The following is a 19,872-nucleotide window of genomic DNA, read 5'->3' as shown; positions in this document are numbered from 1 at the left end:
CACAAGTTAGCTGAGCTCTGACTGCTTTTTTCTTTGCTTACAAAGTCCTATATTTCTACATAGAGGAACGCTGCTTATTTACTTTATTTCGACATGCCCCATACCAAGAGGAAGGGGAACGTGAGAGTGTCGCAGCCTTTGGCTCTTGCGTCTTCCCCGGTGCAACAAACGATTCAGCGTTTCTTTGAGCGACATAGCTCAGCTGACTCCCGGCTACCCTTGCGGAGGCAGATATCCGCGGAGGACCCGAGTGAGGGGAGCGCTCGAGTCCCTGGAGCTACAGACATCGCTATCGCCGCCGGCACTCTCCAGCGGGATCGCAGAGTGAGGATTCCGTCTCCGGGGGAGAGGAGGAAATTCTGGAGCAGGCAGCGGGAGGAGCCCCAGCTGGAAAGCAGGGCCGGAAGATCGCCGAGAGAGAAGGAGGTACATCAACAAGCCCAGAAGTTACACTGGAGGTACTCTTTGAGGCCATAAAGAAGATAGATAGCAAGGTGGAGAAGACTGCCTCAGATCTGGAGGTGTTGGTGCAAAAAGTGGATTCTTATGGAGTCAATGTTGATAAATTCAAGCAGGAATGTATGGAGAAGATACAAGTTGAGACAGCCTCTTTGAAGAATTCCATTTCCACTACCATTAAAGAGCAAACATTTACTTCAAGGAAAATTGAAATGATAGAGAACTATAGCCGTAGATTGAATCAAAGATAATGACTATGTCACCAATGGAAACTTTTAAAAAATTTCTTATAGAATGCTTGAATTTCCCTCAGGATCAGATTCCGCCCATAAATAAAGCGTATTATTTACCTGCTTTAAAGAGAAATCTTGATACCTCTGGGTGAAAATCTTACTGCAGTTCTAGAGGACTCGTCTTCTGATATCGTTGAAAGAGCTACTTTAATTGTCAACTTTATATTCGAGCAAGGTCTTAGCTCTATCATGAGATTGTTCTTTAAGAAGCCTTCTATGCTCTTTTGGGGTCAACGTATATGACTGCACCATGATGTAACCAAAGTAATTCAGGAAAGGCGGAGGCTATTTCTGGGAATGCTAGAGGAGACAAGGAGGCTGGGGGCTATATTTACGCTGGCTTATCCATGCAAATGTCTTCTTTACCCCAGACCATCTACGATCCTTTTTGGACCTCAAGGGGTCGTGGCTTCAAAATGAAAAAAAGCCAGGCATGTAGACATTTAAGTCTTTTCCTTTGAAGAAACGATGAATGTTTGCTCCCTTTAAATTTTCTTTTTTTTTTTTCTCGCTCCAAAATTATTAGTGGTCTAAGAAAGAGCTAAGTTCCATTTACTCTTAATTTCTTCATTTTGATGATATGTAAACTGATGTTAATTCTGTTGGAACATAATCTGTATTTCTTGTGCGAGTACTTTTTACTTGTAAAAATTTGTTAAATCAATAAAGAAAATTAAAAAAAATGTTTCCGCAAGCCTCTTGCTATCTCTTACTATTGAATGCATTTTCAGTCTTTGTCGCTTCTACAATACAATGACCCTCATGATGGACTCCAAGTCAGGGGTCATCGCGTCAGTGCAGTTTACAAAACGCCACTGTCCGAGATCTCGGTAGGTACTTGGACCTGGACTGACCACTGCTGGAAAAAGGACGCTGGGCTTGATGGACCTTGTTTGTGTTCTTATGCTCTTACTAATCTACTCACAAAACCAGTTCCGAGAAAGCTGAAGAGGGGACAGGTGTGTGAGGGATGAAAAGGGACGAGGGATGAGTTGTTATACAGAGGATGGTGCATTAAGGAAAGCTGAATGGGAGTTGAAAAAGCAGAGGGGGATGGAACCACAGATGGATGTGACCGGGGGAAGGAAGGATATGGTACATTGATTAGGCCTTTCCTAATCAATGTACCATATCCTTCCTTCCCCCGGGCAATAAAATACAGTGGATCTTTGGTTTGCGAGCATAATTTGTTCCAGAAGCATGCTCGTAAACCAAAGTGCTTGTATATCAAAGCGAGTTTCCCCATAGAAAGTAAGGGAAAATCGCATGATTCGTTCCACATCCCAAAAAGACCCCCCCCCCATCCCCGAGGCCACTGGCATGCTTCCACCCCACTCCCAGGAACCGGTTTCACTCACCCCACCCCTGAAATTGGCATCGCCCCCCTAAGAACCGGCATCGCCGCCCCTGCCCAAACCCTTTCTGCGATTGGGCAGCACCAACACACAGGACATGCCGATGCCGAAAGAGCCTGCCATCTGCCGCTGATCTCTGCTGGGCCTTGAGCATCTGCGCGTGCTCAAGGCCTCCCGACTCCTGCTCTCGGAGTGGGCAGGGGGAGATGCTGGTTCTCGGGGGTGGGGGCTCGCAGATCGAGTCAACGCTCGGTTTGCGAGATTTTCGAGAATGTTTTGCTCGTCTTGCAAAACACTCACAAACCGCATTAGTCACAAACCAAGGTTTGACTATAATATATAAGGAGGGGAGGATGGGATGGATGAAGGAGGCATTGGCCGAGAGGCCCCCCCTTACCTGACATTCACACTTCAGTTTTTGTTCTTTCTGAAAGGCGAGGGTGCTGGTCAGGACTGTGGACGTGTAACAGAAACAGTGCTGGATCTTGTGTTCATCCTCTTCGGTGTAGCTGAGGAAAGCAGAGAAAATATTTGGATTTCACGAGCACAGCCAGGTATGTCTAGGACTTTGGTATAATCTGGACCCCCTAGACTCTCCCCCCAATCCTGCCCTAGCCCTGCCCAAGCCCCGCCTCCGCTGCCTGCTCTCGTCGGGCAGGAGGGCATCCGTGCATGCGCAGATGCCCTCCTGCCCGATGCGATTTCAAGGAAGCTTTTCAAAACCCGGGCAAAGTGCTGGGCATTGAAAATCCCTCCGGACCCACGGACATGTCCTCGAAAAGGAGAATATGTCTCGGGAAAACCAGACGTCTGGTAACCCTAGTGCTATGCCTTTTAGAGAATGACACGGTGGTTGTTACCCGTGGCTAGCCGCGGGTAACCCGCCAAAACGGTGACCAAAAAAAAAAAAGGTCACCGCGAGATAGGGGACAAGGCCATTCATCGCCCTGTGGAGCGGTGAATGGTTAGACGGGGCGGTGAACAAGTGTGAACGCGCAGTGAACGAGCGTTCGATCTGGCAGCCCACTCTCTCCCGCCGGCCGGCCGGCCATGCATCTCCCTCCCTCCCTCCTTTTCCCTTACCTTTTTTTTGTTGAAACTGGCGATTTCTATAAGGCTATGAGCTGTATTACAGCACGAACCTTGAAATTGCGTTGCGTTGCCTGCTGGAAAAGTCTCCTCTGACGAAACTTCCTGTTTCCGGTTGCATCAGAGAAGACTTGTCTAGCAGGCAACCCGACGCGACTTCAAGGCTCCGGCTGTAATACAGCGCATAGCCTTATAGAAATTGCCAGTTTCTATAAGGAAAAGGTAAGGGAAAAGGAGGGAGGGAGTGAAATGCACGGCTGGCCGGCGGGAGGGAGCTGCTGGACCGCGTGAAGGGTGCTGGGGATGAGGGGATGGAGAGGAGAAGACGCTGAAGATGGGGCGGTGAAAGGGACAGCGGGGAAGGTGACGGGGCAGTGAAGGGGATGGCAGAGACGGGGACGGGGCGGTGAAGGGGACAGCGGGGACAGGGCGGTGCAGAGGATGGTGGTCCGGGGACGGGACGGGGACATAATTTTTCCCCGTGTCATTCTCTAATGCCTTTTAACACTTCTCTGAGCATACACAAATGGGAGCTGGAAATTTAGAGCTAGGCCAAGGGCTCAAGATGGCCAGGTGTTAATTTGGGACAAAGGGGCCTGCTTTCCACACCGGAGAGAACATGGTGACCGCCACGCAGACATTTGAAGGAGAGAGAGAAGATCCTCAACTACCGAGAAATGCAGTTCGAGACTAAGAAGATGTGGCAGAAATAGGGAAAATCTGGACCCATGGCCACGTCCCCAGGCCCGCCCAGTTCCATCTGTATCACGCCACAGCCCTGCCCCCAGCCACACCCCTTAACCTGTTCCCGCGTCAGGAGGGCATCGGAAGTGTCGGATTTTGAAATCCGGACGTCTGGTAATCCTAGGCAGAAAGATCCAGAAACAGGCTTGATTAAAAGCTCTTTCCAACTGCAGCTGGATAACTCGCCTGTATCCGTTACCTCTTATGAACTCTAGAAAGAAGCTCTTTCTGTGGCACAATGCAAGCAGGACAGCAAACGTTAGTTTAGTTTATTAAAAATTGTTATACTGCTTATTGTACTTCTAAGCGGTGTACAGAATATAAAATAGTTAAAAAAAGAGGTTTTACCATAACACACCAATTCTTGCATCCCGCAAATGTCAGCTAGTTAGCAGTAAATTTCAGAGACAGGAGGAGGAAAGGGGGAGGGGCAAGAGCCAAAATGAAAGGGGGAGGAGGAGGTAAGGGGGAGGAGAAAGAGCAGGAGCCAAAATGAAAGGGGGAGAGGGAAGAAAAGGGGAGGAGAAAGAGCAGGAGCCAAAATGAAAGGGGGAGGAGGATGAAATGGGGAGGAGACAGAGCAGGAGCCAAAATGAAAGGGGGAGGAGGAGGAAAGGGGGCGGAAAAAGAACAGGAGCCAAAATGAAAGTGAGAAGAGGAAGAAATGGGGAGGAGAATAGCAGGAGCCAAAATGAAAGGGGGAGGGGAGGAGACAGAACAGGAGCCAAAATGAAAGGGGGAGGGGAGGAGATAGAGCAGGAGCCAAAATGAAAGGGGGAGGAGGAGGAAAGGGGGAGGAGAAAAAGCAGGAGCCAAAATGAACTTATGAAGTTTATGGAAACACCCTTTCAAAAGACACTGCTCCCTCAAATATAATATACTCCTCTCTTAGTATCAGTATGGACATCGATATAGGATTACCAGACGCCCGGATTTCCCCAGACAGCTTTTCAAAACCCAGCACTTTGTCTGGGTTCTGAAAAGCCTCCTGTCAATCGCGTCGAGCAGAAGCACTCCGTCTGGAATCCAGTGGTAACCTCTTAGAGATGAACCTAGAAGGGGAGCTATAGAAGCAACCGGTTAAAGCTAAAACTGGATTGGTCTTTCCTGAAAATAAATGAAGCCACTTAAACTGAACTTGGAGCTTCTAGAAGACAGGTCACATAGCCCAGGCAATGAAGGATGCCACTTACTGTCCTCCTTGCTTGTTGAAGGCACAGGCCAGGGCCACCACCTGAGAGGTGGCCCTGCTGATGACGGGAACACAGAGCATGGCGGTCACGTGAAAGCCCAGCATACTGTTCAGCTGCTTGTGCTCCTCCTGTAGAGACCAGCGGAAAGAATTAGTCAGCCTCAAATGGAGAACTTCCCAGCATCCCATGAGAAATCATTTCCAGGACTCCTACAGCTCTCGAAAGAGGAAGTAGAAGCAAAACTTGTGCTGGAACTCAAACAGGAGTGCGACAGACACCTAAAAGTCAAGAAGACTTAACTATGCATGTCATTTATTTATTGAAAGCATCCATAACAATGGCGATAGTGATTAGAAAACAATGAAACTGCGGAAGGCAAATGAAAAGAACATTCTCAATAAGGCTTTACAAGACCTAGGGCTCCTTTTACAGAGCTGCGAAAGCGTTTTTAGCCCACGCAGAATTTTAGCATGCGCTAAACCCGCACTACGCGGCTAGAACTAACGTTAGCGTCTAGCGTGCGGGGCAGTTTAGCCTGTGCTGAAACCGCTAACGCAGCTTTGTAAAAGGAGCCCTTAGAGGTATCAAAATAAATCTTAAAAGCTTGGGCAAAAAAAGTGGGTCGTCAATAATTTTCTAAACAGAATCTCAAAATGGCAGGATTAAAATTACTCCGTGGCAGGAGTATAATTATGGACTTATCTAACTCCCTGGCATCCTGAGGCTCTGTTCTGAGTGGCTACAGTTTAGAAAAATGTTAATGGCCCAACTGTATGTTCAAGCCAGGCTGGAAGACTTGAATAGCGGGGCCAAAAGAATTGCCAGAATGGATTCTCTCTCCCAGCACAACTGGGCCAGAGACTCCGTTCTGTGAATTCAAATAACAGACATGAGAAAAAGCCATGTAATAATCAAATAGGTTATATTTTAATATATAATCACTTAGGGCTCCTTTCACTAAGCTGCGTTAGGGCATTAACGCCCTTAGACGTTAGAAATCCCGGCATGTCTCTTTACATGTAAGCTAAAAGCTATCTACTTCAACATTTCTGTCTATGTACTTTCCCCGACTCTGATGAACAATGAAACGCGTCACAGGGGAATGACACAGTAACTGTTAAAAGCTAAGTCTCTTTATTTATATATTTAAAGGAGAACCTGGACTACGAGGAACGACTTAGGAGACTGGGGTTGTTCTCCCTTGAGAAGAGGAGACTGCGAGGGGATCTGATCGAGACTTTCAAAATACTGAAAGGATTCGACAAAATGGAGCAGGGGAAGCAGTTATTTACAATGTCCAATGTGACACAGACAAGAGGACATAGACTGAAGCTGAGGGGGGACAGGTCCAGGACGAATATCAGGAAGTTCTGTTTCACGCAGCGAGTGGTGGACACCTGGAATGCTCTCCCAGAGGAAGTAATTGCAGAATCCACCGTTCTAGGATTTAAGGGTAAATTAGATGCACATCTCCTTAAGAGTGGCATAGGGTGATACGGGTAAGGGTAAATTAGATGCACATCTCCTTAAGAGTGGCATAGAGTGATACGGGTAAGGGTAAATTAGATGCACATCTCCTTAAGAGTGGCATAGAGTGATACGGGTAAGGGTAAATTAGATGCACATCTCCTTAAGAGTGGCATGGAGTGATACGGGTAAGGGTAAACTAGATGCACATCTCCTTAAGAGTGGCATAGAGTGATACGGGTAAGGGTAAATTAGATGCACATCTCCTTAAGAGTGGCATAGAGTGATACGGGTAAGGGTAAATTAGATGCACATCTCCTTAAGAGAGGCATAGAGTGATACGGGTAAGGGTAAATTAGATGCACATCTCCTTAAGAGTGGCATGGAGTGATACGGGTAAGGGTAAATTAGATGCACATCTCCTTAAGAGTGGCATAGAGTGATACGGGTAAGGGTAAATTAGATGTACATCTCCTTAAGAGTGGCATAGAGTGATACGGGTAAGGGTAAATTAGATGTACATCTCCTTACGAGTGGCATAGAGTGATACGGGTAAGGGTAAATTAGATGCACATCTCCTTAAGAGTGGCATAGGTTGATACGGGTAAAGGTAAATTAGATGCACATCTCCTTAAGAGTGGCATAGGTTGATACGGGTAAAGGTAAATTAGATGCACATCTCCTTAAGAATGGCATAGGGTGATACGGGTAAAGGTAAATTAGATGCACATCTCCTTAAGAGTGGCATAGGTTGATACGGGTAAGGGTAAATTAGATGCACATCTCCTTAAGAGTGGCATAGAGTGATACGGGTAAGGGTAAACTAGATGCACATCTCCTTACGAGTGGCATAGAGTGATACGGGTAAGGGTAAATTAGATGCACATCTCCTTAAGAGTGGCATAGGTTGATACGGGTAAGGGTAAATTAGATGCACATCTCCTTAAGAGTGGCATAGGGTGATACGGGTAAAGGTAAATTAGATGCACATCTCCTTAAGAGTGGCATAGGTTGATACGGGTAAGGGTAAATTAGATGCACATCTCCTTAAGAGTGGCATAGAGTGATACGGGTAAGGGTAAATTAGATGCACATCTCCTTAAGAGAGGCATAGAGTGATACGGGTAAGGGTAAATTAGATGCACATCTCCTTACGAGTGGCATAGAGTGATACGGGTAAGGGTAAATTAGATGCACATCTCCTTAAGAGTGGCATAGGTTGATACGGGTAAAGGTAAATTAGATGCACATCTCCTTAAGAGTGGCATAGGTTGATACGGGTAAAGGTAAATTAGATGCACATCTCCTTAAGAATGGCATAGGGTGATACGGGTAAAGGTAAATTAGATGCACATCTCCTTAAGAGTGGCATAGGTTGATACGGGTAAGGGTAAATTAGATGCACATCTCCTTAAGAGTGGCATAGAGTGATACGGGTAAGGGTAAACTAGATGCACATCTCCTTACGAGTGGCATAGAGTGATACGGGTAAGGGTAAATTAGATGCACATCTCCTTAAGAGTGGCATAGGTTGATACGGGTAAGGGTAAATTAGATGCACATCTCCTTAAGAGTGGCATAGGGTGATACGGGTAAAGGTAAATTAGATGCACATCTCCTTAAGAGTGGCATAGGTTGATACGGGTAAGGGTAAATTAGATGCACATCTCCTTAAGAGTGGCATAGAGTGATACGGGTAAGGGTAAATTAGATGCACATCTCCTTAAGAGAGGCATAGAGTGATACGGGTAAGGGTAAATTAGATGCACATCTCCTTAAGAGTGGCATGGAGTGATACGGGTAAGGGTAAACTAGATGCACATCTCCTTAAGAGTGGCATAGAGTGATACGGGTAAGGGTAAACTAGATGCACATCTCCTTAAGAGTGGCATAGAGTGATACGGGTAAGGGTAAATTAGATGCACATCTCCCTTGAGAAGCATACGGTGATATGGGGACTAAAACTAGGCCAGGGTACACCTGGCGGGGCCTCCGTGTGTGCGGTCACCGGACTTGATGGACCCAGGGTCTGATCCGGAGATGGCAATTCTTATGTTCTTATAAGCACATGCTCTTTAAGAATATATGAAATACAAAATACAGAAAATAAATATAAAGCACAAATGATGTAATAGAGAATACACCGAATTAAACAGTTCCAGTGAGGAAGACCACCACACAAATCTGCTAATCCATAGCGGGAGTGTGGCAATCTGAGGAAGAACGAGCAACTGAAGAATTATTATAGTTATAGACCTTAACGCCAGCACTGAGCCGTGTAGCGGGTGGTAATATCCTGCGTGCACTAAAAACGTTAGCGCACCTTCGTAAAAGGTTTTCATGGATTCCCCAACTCAGTTTTCACATCATCTGTCACACCTGTAAATTTCAGGAATTGTTCAACCATGTGGAGGCTTTTCTCAAAATTTTCTTGTAGAGCTAGTGACGTAATGAAACTTGAATTGTGATTATTGCACTATATTTAGTGAAGACTGACAGTTTTTGACGCTACCTTTAGTGGGTTAAGCTATTACGTGATTGTAAAGTCATTTGAAAGTATTTTCCATTTATGCTGTCTTTGAACCATGGCGAATGTCTCACTTGTTAACCGCTTAGCTATAGGGCAGTGGTCTCAAACTCGTGGCCAGGGGGGCCACATGCGGCCCGCCAGGTCCTATTTTGAGGCCCTCGGTATGTTTATCATAATTAGAAAAGTAAAATAAAACAGTTTCTTGATCATATGTCTCTTTAGCTATAAATGATAATATTATTATTAAGACTTAGCCAAGAGGAAAGATTTATAAACTATAAAGAGTTTTCCCTCCTGCAAAATTGTCATTTCTTTAATAAGACATGAACAATTTTTTCTGAGGCCCTCCAAGTCCCTACAAATCCCAAATGTGGCCCTGCAGAGGGTTTGAGTTGGAGACGACTGGCTTAACTGTAACCATGACATCCTGTTTGTCTTTGGGAAGCAGAGCTGAGATTGTGATGTCATAATGCCTCATTCCACCAATAAGAGCCAACCTCATCAGTGATGTCACAATGGCTCGATTGTCCTGTTCTCCCCTCTGCCCTCCAACCCAGCCAGAAGATTAACTGTTCCCCTTAACTCAGTGGTCTCAAACTTGCGGCCCACCAGGTGCTATTTTGAGGCCCTCGGTTTGTTTATCATAATCACAAAAGTCAAATAAAACCGTTTCTCGATCATATGTGTCTTTAGCTATAAATGACAATATTATTTTAAGACTTAGCCAAAAGGAAAGATTTATAAAGTATAAAGAGTTTTCCCTCCTGCAAAATTGTCATTTCTTTAATAAGACATGAACTATTTTTTTTCTGAGGCCCTCCAAGTATCTACAAATCCAAAATGCGGCCCTGTAAAGGGTTTGAGTTTGAGACCACTGCTATAGGGGGTCTAGAAGTTGTAGAAATAAATAAATAAAATGCCAGAAAGGGCATGCCTTAAATCAGGCCCAGCAGTAAAGAAGGTGTCAGGTCAAAAGCACGCCGGGACAAAGGCGCGCACAGACAATTGAGCGCAGCGTGCGCCGCCACGCCGCTCTAAATTACAGTTTTTAGGGGATCTGACGGGGGGTTTTGTTGGGGAACCCCCCAGTTTACTTAATAGACATCGCACTGCGTTGTGGGGGCGTTGTGGGGGGTTGTAACCCCCCACATTTTACGGAAAACTTCACTTTTTCCCTGTTTTTAGGGAAAAAGTTCAGTTTACAGTAAAATGTGGAGGGTTACAACCCCCCAAACCCCCCCATAACGCCGGCGCGATCTCTATTAAGTAAACTGGGGGGGTTCCCCAACAAAACCCCCCGTCGGATCCCCTAAAAACTGTAATTTAGAGCGGCGTGGCGGCGCGCGCTTTTGTCTTTCGCGCCGTTGTCTATGAACCGTAAAGAAGCAGAAATTCCTAGCACTTCCGTAGTTCAATGTATAAAGCAAGAAACAGTTCTCAGATCTCCGAGCTCTGATTGGTTTGAACACAGTCAGAGATTTTGCCAAATAGTTTCAAGTTTAATGGAGATTTGATTAATCGCTTAATCATAATTCTAACGATGTACATAATAATAAAATTACAAAATGTGGGGAACAAAAATCAGGTCTGACAAGACTATTGACAAACGTAACAAAACTAAGAACATAAGGGAAGAGAGGGATAAGAACTACAAATTATTTGAAAGTTAAAGAGACATATAAGGGAGATACAGAAGGAAAGGGAAGTTAAAAATGACTTCAATAAACTTAGAGAGAAAAAGTAAAATTGGTTGGAAGACTAAATGGCTCATTTTCAAAGGCGTCTTTAGTTTACTTTTGAATTTTTCTAAGTTGTGTTCTTCCCTCAAGTGAATAGGAAGTGAGTTCCAAGTTTGGGGAGCTGTAACAGAAAAAATCAATTGCCGTCTAGTATTAATAATTCTAAGAGAGGGAATCGTCAGCAAGTGCTGTTCAGTAGATCTTAACGTTCTATTGGAAGTATATGGAATCAATAACTTATAAATGAAAGCTGGAGTTTTGTAAAGAAGGGATTTGAATGTGAGCAAACATAGTTTATATGTTATCCGCTGAGCAACTGGAAGCCAGTGCGCTTTATTGAGAAGGGGTGTTACGTGATCAAACTTCTTGGCTTTGAATATGAGCTTGATAGAAGCATTCTGAATAATTTGTAGACGCTTGATTTCATTTTGAGCTATTCCCTTGAATAGGGCATTACAGTAATGTGGCAGGATGTTGTAAATACCCTGCTGGACGAGTGTCAAAATTTTAAATTGTATCCAAAAATATTACGTTTGAGCTTCTATGAAATGCACCATAACTACGGCAATTTGTAACCTGTTAATTGCATATTATGTATGTTTAAACTGTAACCCATTGAGCTCTCTGGGGAAAATGGGATAGAAAATGAAAAAAAAAAACCCAACAATGGGGAAAGTAGACTGCATTGCATGGCAAGTCCAAGCCCAATAACCTTTCTGTGCATGCTTGATGGACCATCCTGCTTTTTCTTTGCCGTCATCTACTGTATGCTACTATGTCGAGGCCTCCCATGGTGAAGGAGAATGCGCTCATTGAGCCAGAGCTTCAAGACACATGGGGCCAGATTCACTACACGCACCGATCGTGTCCCGACCCGTTTACGATCGTTCCCTGACCCCGACCCAATTCACTAACCTTGTGCCCGATCATTCTCCCAGCCGATGCGATCTGCCCACGCAAAGGAGGGGAAATGGCATGCATAAGTAGGAAGCCAAAAAGACTCGGATACTGTGAAAAAACCAACTATAATAGATAACACTTCCACATTGATCAGATGCACAGTCTGATGGTGTATTGATCTGGAGGTAGGCAGTAGGGGGTGGAGCTAGAGTTTTGATCGGAGACGTTACACCCTGAGGTAGCTGAATAGTGAAACGCTGGCCACCGTCGGTGTACCGATCAACCAAGATAAGTTGATATTTTCATCTATCACACAGTATATACACATTCTTTTGATTATACTTTTAAGTAGTGCAGTGTTTTTCTACTTAAAGGAGGTTTTTTCAGCCAGTGAGGTTAACGCTCAACCACCGTTATTCCACCATTGTGGAGGCGGGAGGGCCCTTGTCTGAGACTTTTTCCTCCGTTGAGAATTGCAATCTCACTCTGCACTTTGCTTTTCAATACACCATCAGACAGTGTGCATCTGATCAATGTGGAAATGCATAAGTAGGGAGCCATCGATTCACTAAACAAAACAAGAAATGCCGATTGGCTTTGCCGATCCGAAATGAAGCTTCTGTTCAGGACTAGTCGCTTACTGTCCCTGCTGACTCTCCTGCTCTCTGCCACCCTTGAAATCCCAGTATCGAGGTTACAAAACAACCCTCAAAATAAAAAATAAAACTGTACAATACTCCCCCATATATTCAGCAAGAAGCTCAGTGTCGTGCGAGCCCGTGGTTTCAAGCCGCGGGTTTCAAGTGTGTTCTGTTCCTTAATCTGGCTGCAGCGTGTTCTGTTCCATTAAACTGAAATGTCCACTCAAGTAAACTGCAGCCACGCCTCCCCATATGTTTTGACCTCGCTTGTGCGGAGAGCATGCCCATGCGCGGATCGCATCTAAAGCCAACGTCGCCATCGCTCTGCAGCGATCTGTGGGATTGCGGTGGGACGTGCGTCCCATCAGATCACTTGCATGAGGACTCTGTAGTGAATCGGTCGCACGGCAGAACTCGGCCACGAATCGCCCAACAACGATCCGGATCCAGGCCATGGTTTCTGCCTTCGGTCTCAATGTGTTTAAAATTGGCCCTAATCTTGCCCATCTCTACTCCCTTTACTCTAAAAAGGTGAGCAGGAAAGGGATTGCCAACTGGCTGGTTTTTGGCTCGTCTGGTTGGTTTTTTTGCTGAGTGGCTTGTGGCCAACAGAGCCAGAAACCCAGCAATGGAAATTCTGAGTTCAAGAAAGCACACAGGAACCTTAGAAGCAAAGATGTGAAGGAAAGCCAAAACTTCTTCTGGCCTCACAGTCCTCATTTGCTATTATTCTCTCTGTCTGCATTTCTAAGAAGAGAATTAAAGGAATGGTTTATTAAGCAGGGTGGATAAAAATCGATGACGTTTTTAAATTAAAAAAATTGGAATCATTTCATCTGAAATAAAACAGTTTTTTGAGGAAAAATCTATCTAAAAATCATTTTCTGTTTAAGATACATTATAGTCCAAAAGTTATTCATCATTAAATAAGGGTTAGTTATTAATTATGCACCATGAGGCTGTATATTCATGCAATGTTTACATTTTTTGGTAAATGAATTCCATTAATCCATTCATAGTATCATGGGAAATTTTTCTATCTAGAAGACATTCTCACAGATGCTTGCTTTTGCATTTCTCAAAACTGTGAATTTGTGTCTGCACAGATAGCATGCTTCTTCACAGCAAAAGTGTTAGAAAATTAAGTGCAAAGTTTATATATCTGCACAAGGAGCTAAGGGCTCTTTTTACTAAACGGAGCTAGAGGTTTTTAGCATGGGCTGGCGAGGTAAATGCCCTGACGCTCATATAATTCCTCTGAGTGTTGGAGCATTTACCTCACTGGCCCACGCTAAAAACCTCTAGTACCATTTAGTAAAACCCAGTGCGTAAGGAGGGAGGGGCAAGCAGTAAAAATGAAACCTTTTGAGCAGAATACTCCATAAGTCTTGGGATCTTTGTATGTATAGCCTGAGGTTTATCATATTATTCTCTCCTTGGAGATGAAAACCTATAATGGCAGCAGGCTTTAAAAAGACCCAGTTTGGGAATATTTTAATGAAGTTCCACCAACTATGGTTAAGGCAGGCAGGCATGCATGTAAAATGCATACACTGCAACAAAGAAATGCAAGGTCTGGTGGCCTGAATGAAACAACAACATGAAAGTGCTTTGATGAAGATGATAAAAGGGTTTGAGCAGGCAGGATCTTCAGGTTGGTACATGTTTTGATTTTATCATATTTCTTAAAAAACTGATTTTAGGAATTATCATATTTGAGCAAAAATATATTTGTTATCATTACTGCATGTTACAGTCATTTTGATACAGTTGTTATGAAGAAATAAAAAGTTGAAACCATGATTTAAATCGCCTTTATGACTAGTGATTTAAATCAAATCCACCCTGTTATTAAGACATTTTGATCTGCTTTTAGAAGTATAGGACCCCTGGGAATCTGGAAACGAGTGCTTCTTGCACAGACTCACAATGTCCCTGCTCTGAACAACCAATAGGAAACCTGCTGGCTGAAAACTGTGGCTCAGTCTGCTGCTATGGTTGGTGGGAATAACCAAACTCAGCCAGTGGAAGCGGTCCTCGCCTCTACTATGCATGCTTAATTTTCATGTGCTCAAAAACAGAGCATTTTGGGGGGGAGGAGGGGGGAGGTTGGTCAACATGATGGCAGCCTATGAAAATCACTGTCGACGGCTAGTGGAGGACCAATTTTGTTGGTGGCATTTGGCGATCCCTGAATGAACAAACCAATGGTGGAAATGACAACAAGCCAATAAAAGATATTTTAAATGTTTTATTGGGATCTTCTCTGAATCGACTCAACATGGGCCTCGGCCACAGGGCTTGCATCAGGAGTTCTGATGATATATGGAAGGAAGATGTGATCAACATTCACAAGGAAAACCAACCCTATCGGGAAACTGTGTGCTACAAAAACAGCCTACAGTAGAAACTCTGGAATAAAATGCGCTGCTCAAAACTCTTCAGAAAGTGTGGCGCAGTGGTTAAAGCTACAGCTTGAGCACCCTGAGGTTGTGGGTTCAAACCCACCCTGCTCCTTGTGATCCTGGGCAAGTCAATTAATCCTACCATTGCCCCAGGTACATTAGATGGACAGACAGGGAAAAATGCTTGAGTATCTGAATAAATTCATATAAAGCATTCTAAGCTCCCCTGGGAGAACGGTAGAGAAAATTGAATGAATGAATGAATGAGCAATCCTTTTCACTTCAACATGAAAAAACAATTTCCCCCCCCCCCCATCTCTGGTAAAACAGGGCAGGATGGAGAACAGATAGCAGGGCAAAATGTTTGTGCCCTCCCCCCCCCCCCCCCCACACACACACATTTTGAGCTCATTCCCCTCCTCCCCAAATCCAAGGTCTGGCTTTGCGAGTACTGTAGAGATTCAATCTGTCTTAATCATATTTACTTCTTTATTCCACCAAAAGAGGATCCAGATCTGATGTTTAATCATATAAAATAGAGAATAATATAAGAGCTCCTAATGCAGATCAAATATCCCTGATTCTCACTAGGGAAGAGACGGGGCGCATTGCAAAGCTGCGAAAGAATACACTTTCCAGGCAGCTAGAGAATATTTCCAACACAGGGCATAACAGCAATATAGCGCAGCGCTATTTCAATGATATATCTTGCCTAGGCTTGGAAAATGTGGCAGCCAGAGGGAGGAGAAACAAAGAATTATGTCCACCCTTATTTTTCTGATCTGCTCAAAAGCACGTTCTAATCTTAAGCTAGACAAGGACACTTGTGCTGTAAATAATTCTCTTATCGGAGAAAACTTTTTTCATCTTGTTGCATTAGCTGTTACTAAATCTGTCACTTTGCCTTTTCTTGGTGTAACTATTATCCCTCAAGGACTTGGGGAAACAGCAGGAAGCAGCTGGTACAGACTGTGCTAAATTAGGCTGCAGTTCTCCCAGTCGACCACTAGGATGCACACTGGAGTCACGTTTGGCAGCCGAAGGCATCCAGGCTTAGCCATGGCAGATTTACAGAGCAGAGAATAAACCGGACTTTCTCCTTTTTTTTTTGGGGGGTTGCCCTCTGAAAACTAATGGGTAGCACAGCCCAAAATATTGTATATTGGGAGAATAGAAACCCTCCCCAAAACCTACCACTATCTTATATTCAGGCCACAGCGGTCAATGGTTTTAAAGTCACTGATGACCACGACTGAATCTAACCTGAATATTCAATTCCAGCAATATGTTCGGACATCACCTGAGTGTTGTAGCTGACATCCGCATAGTTTGGGATTGGATTAATTACTTTATACACCACTTATCACAAACTCAATTTCCCCGTCCCGTCCCCATGAGTTTTGTCGCTGACCCTGTCCCCATTCCTGTAAGCTCTGCCTTAACCATACAAGAATCAAACACTTAGGATTTTAAAGTTTGAGGCTTCTGCAGGTGAGGACGGAGCTTAGGCATTGGTGGAATGAGACAATATGACATCACAATCTCAGCTCTAGAATGTTGCTACTTAGGATGTTAAAGTGTTTGAGGCTTGCACAGACGAGGATGGAGCTTAGGCATTGGTGGAATGAGGCATTATGACATCACAATCTGAGCTCTAGAATGTTGCCACTTATGATGTTAAAGTGTCTGAGGCTTGTGCAGATGAGGACGGAGCTTGCAGGAATGGGGCAGGTACAGGGACAGCACTAAAACCCATGGGGACAGGGAAATTGGTGCTCCTGCTCAAAACCGACCTCTTCTTTGTACCCTGCAGGCGTGAACCTGTCCCACCCTGGAGATACTCACTGTACTGATGTCCCGCAAAGTGATGGGTTTCTTCTTGTCCACAACCTGCCCCAAATGTCCAAATGTCAGCTGTAGAAAACAATGAGGCAAGGAGAGATGGTGAAGAAGTGGACAGAAAATTCAGCAGGGAAATAGTCTTTGAAAATGACACTTTAAACTCATTGGCATAAGATATCTATAGGCTTGCAAACCGTGTGGGGAAACAGAAAAGTACCCCTTGGCCATAGGGTTTAGGGAAAGGGGATGGGGTTTGATGTACTGCCTTTCTGTGCCAAAAACAGGGCGCGTAGCTCTGCCCCTGGTTCTACCCCAGCCCCACCCCCACACAAACCTCTTCTCTCTTTCCTCGAGCTCAGGGCCACGTCTGGAGGGACTCCGAGCATGTGCGTTTGTAATGCGATGCCACCACACGCATGCTAACGTGCATGTGACATCATCATGTCACATCTGGGCATGCTCGGAGGCCCCCCAGACATGGCCTCGAGCATGGCGCTCTTCAAAAACCCAGACAGCTGTTTTTAAGAATCCATTCGGTCACCTAGACAGTCCTCAAACAAGAGGACATGTCCAGGTTTTCCCGTACGTCTAGTAACCTTAGGGTTAAGTGACTTGCCCAGTCTGAAGGAGCTGCAGAGGGCATCAAACCCAATTCCCCCTGGTTCAGAAAACCATTAGGCTCTTCCTCTCCACAGCCCTAGCATTAAATCTATGAAGTTTGAATCTGGGTTTCTGAGAGTTCATTAAAAAGTCCCATTTCTACTTAGAATGTAAGGTGTTAAGAGATCTTAAAGCCATGTGATTAATTTAGTACAGTGCTGTGTACATAGATAGTACAATATAATTGTAATAAGGAATAATTAGGCATGATCTATTACAGCAGCCATACAGCCTAGACACAGTCTATTAAAGACTACAAATTATACTGCCAGTGCTCTACCTGTATATATATATGGAAAAGCCCACCCAACCCCCACCCATGTCTGAAATTTAATGCTAAAAAATTCAAGGTCATGCATTTGGTCTGCAAAACCCGAAGGGATGGTACAGTTTAGGGAGTGAAGAACTTATGTGCACAACAGAAGAGCGGGACTTGGGTGGGATTGTATGTGATGATCTTAAGGTGGCCAAACATGTTGAAAAGGTGATGGCAAAAGCTAGAAGGATGCTAGGTTGCATAGGGAGAGGGATGGCCAGGAGGAAAAAGACTAGTGAGACCTCATTTAGAATATTGTGTACAATTCAGGAGGCCACACCTTCAAAAAGATATAAAAAGGATGGAGTCGGTCAGGGAAAGGCTACTAAAATGGTGTGTGGTCTTCGCCATAAGGCGTATGGGGAAAGACTTAAAGATCTCAGTCTCTATACTTTGGAGGAAAGGCGGGAGAGGGGAGATATGATAGAGACGTTGAAATACCTAATTGACGTAAATGCACATGAGTCGAGTCTCTTTCATTTGAAAGGCAGGTCTGGAATGGAATAGGATGAAGTTAAGAGGTGATAGGCTCAGGAGTAATCTAAGGAAATACTTTTTTACAGAAACCGTGGTAGATACGTGGCACCCCCCGGAAGAGGTGGTGGAGACAGAGACTGTGTCTGAATTCAAGAGAGCTTGGGAAAGGCACATGGGATTTCTTAGAGAGAGGAAGAGATAATGGTTACTAAGGTTGGGCAGACTGGATGGGCCATTTGGCCTTTATCTGCCATCATGTTTCTATAACCATAAAGCTCTATGACATCACAATGCAGGTGTAAAGAGCCTTAGCCTATAGGAAGAGGAGATGCAAATGTTAAGAGCCTTAGCCAATAGGGAGAGGAGGAGATAGTGGATGCTCTGAATGGGCCATTTGGCCTTTATCTGCCATCAAGTTTCTATAACCATAAAGCTCTATGACATCATAATGCAGGTGTAAAGAGCCTTAGCCTATAGGAAGAGGAGATGCAAACATTAAGAGCCTTAGCGAATAGGGAGAGGAGGAGATAGTGGATGCTCTAGATGGGCCATTTGGCCTTTATCTGCCATCATGTTCCTGTGTTTCTAACCATAAAGTTCTATGACATCACAATGCAGGTGTAAAGAGCCTTAGTCTATAGGAAGAGGAGATGCAAATGTTAAGAGCCTTAGCCAATAGGGAGAGGAGGAGATAGTGGATGCTCTGAATGGGCCATTTGGCCTTTATCTGCCATCAAGTTTCTATAACCATAAAGCTCTATGACATCACAATGCAGGTGTAAAGAGCCTTAGCCTATAGGAAGAGGAGATGCAAACGTTAAGAGCCTTAGCCAATAGGGAGAGGAGGAGATAGTGGATGCTCTAGATGGGCCATTTGGCCTTTATCTGCCATCATGTTCCTGTGTTTCTAACCATAAAGTTCTATGACATCACAATGCAGGTGTAAAGAGCCTTAGTCTATAGGAAGAGGAGATGCAAATGTTAAGAGCCTTAGCCAATAGGGAGAGGAGGAGATAGTGGATGCTCTGAATGGGCCATTTGGCCTTTATCTGCCATCAAGTTTCTATAACCATAAAGCTCTATGACATCACAATGCAGGTGTAAAGAGCCTTAGCCTATAGGAAGAGGAGATGCAAACGTTAAGAGCCTTAGCCAATAGGGAGAGGAGGAGATAGTGGATGCTCTAGATGGGCCATTTGGCCTTTATCTGCCATCATGTTCCTGTGTTTCTAACCATAAAGTTCTGTGACCTCACAATGCAGGTGTAAAGAGCCTTAGTCTATAGGAAGAGGAGATGCAAATGTTAAGAGCCTTAGCCAATAGGGAGAGGAGGAGATAGTGGATGCTCTGAATGGGCCATTTGGCCTTTATCTGCCATCAGGTTTCTATAACCATAAAACTCTATGACATCACAATGCAAGTGTAAAGAGCCTTAGCCATTGGTCTGACCCAGTATGGCTGCTCTTATGCTCTTAACCCTCCTTCTCACTTTCTCTTTGACCTTGGAGACTGTAGCAAGGACATTCATCAACTCACCGGAAAACTGATCTCTTCCTCTAGAACCTTGCTTCCAATAACCTAGAAGAAAGAAACAGGAGAGGAGAATGTTACGGACTCATTGGCACCTTGTTCCGTTTGTTACCATACTTGTGAAGGGACATGAGCAGTTGCTCTGATTCAGCCTGTCCAGTCGATCTGCCCTTGGAATAACCTGAAGTCCTCCCATGTCTTTACCACCACTTTATTTGTCCCAAGCATGTCT

The 19,872-nt window shown here is 44.5% G+C and overlaps 1 protein-coding gene across 1 annotated transcript in view; it reads right to left on the bottom strand.

Annotated features, from left to right (window-relative positions):
* The window catches only part of PDE2A (phosphodiesterase 2A), a 505,027-nt gene that overhangs the window by 105,926 nt on the left and 379,229 nt on the right, over window positions 1-19,872 (bottom strand). Inside the window, exons 10-13 of the mRNA XM_033947538.1 lie at window positions 19,647-19,688; window positions 16,661-16,729; window positions 5,134-5,261; window positions 2,505-2,616 (exon numbers count right to left, since the gene is read on the bottom strand). Of these exons, the coding sequence (XP_033803429.1) occupies window positions 2,505-2,616; window positions 5,134-5,261; window positions 16,661-16,729; window positions 19,647-19,688 (351 nt within the window). The remainder of the gene's footprint in view (window positions 1-2,504; window positions 2,617-5,133; window positions 5,262-16,660; window positions 16,730-19,646; window positions 19,689-19,872) is intronic.

The sequence above is a fragment of the Geotrypetes seraphini genome, chromosome 6 (assembly GCF_902459505.1).
Source record: "Geotrypetes seraphini chromosome 6, aGeoSer1.1, whole genome shotgun sequence".
Classification (NCBI taxonomy): domain Eukaryota; kingdom Metazoa; phylum Chordata; class Amphibia; order Gymnophiona; family Dermophiidae; genus Geotrypetes; species Geotrypetes seraphini.
The sequence above is the reverse complement of the archived record's forward strand: the minus strand, read 5'-3'. Positions and strand labels throughout refer to the sequence as shown.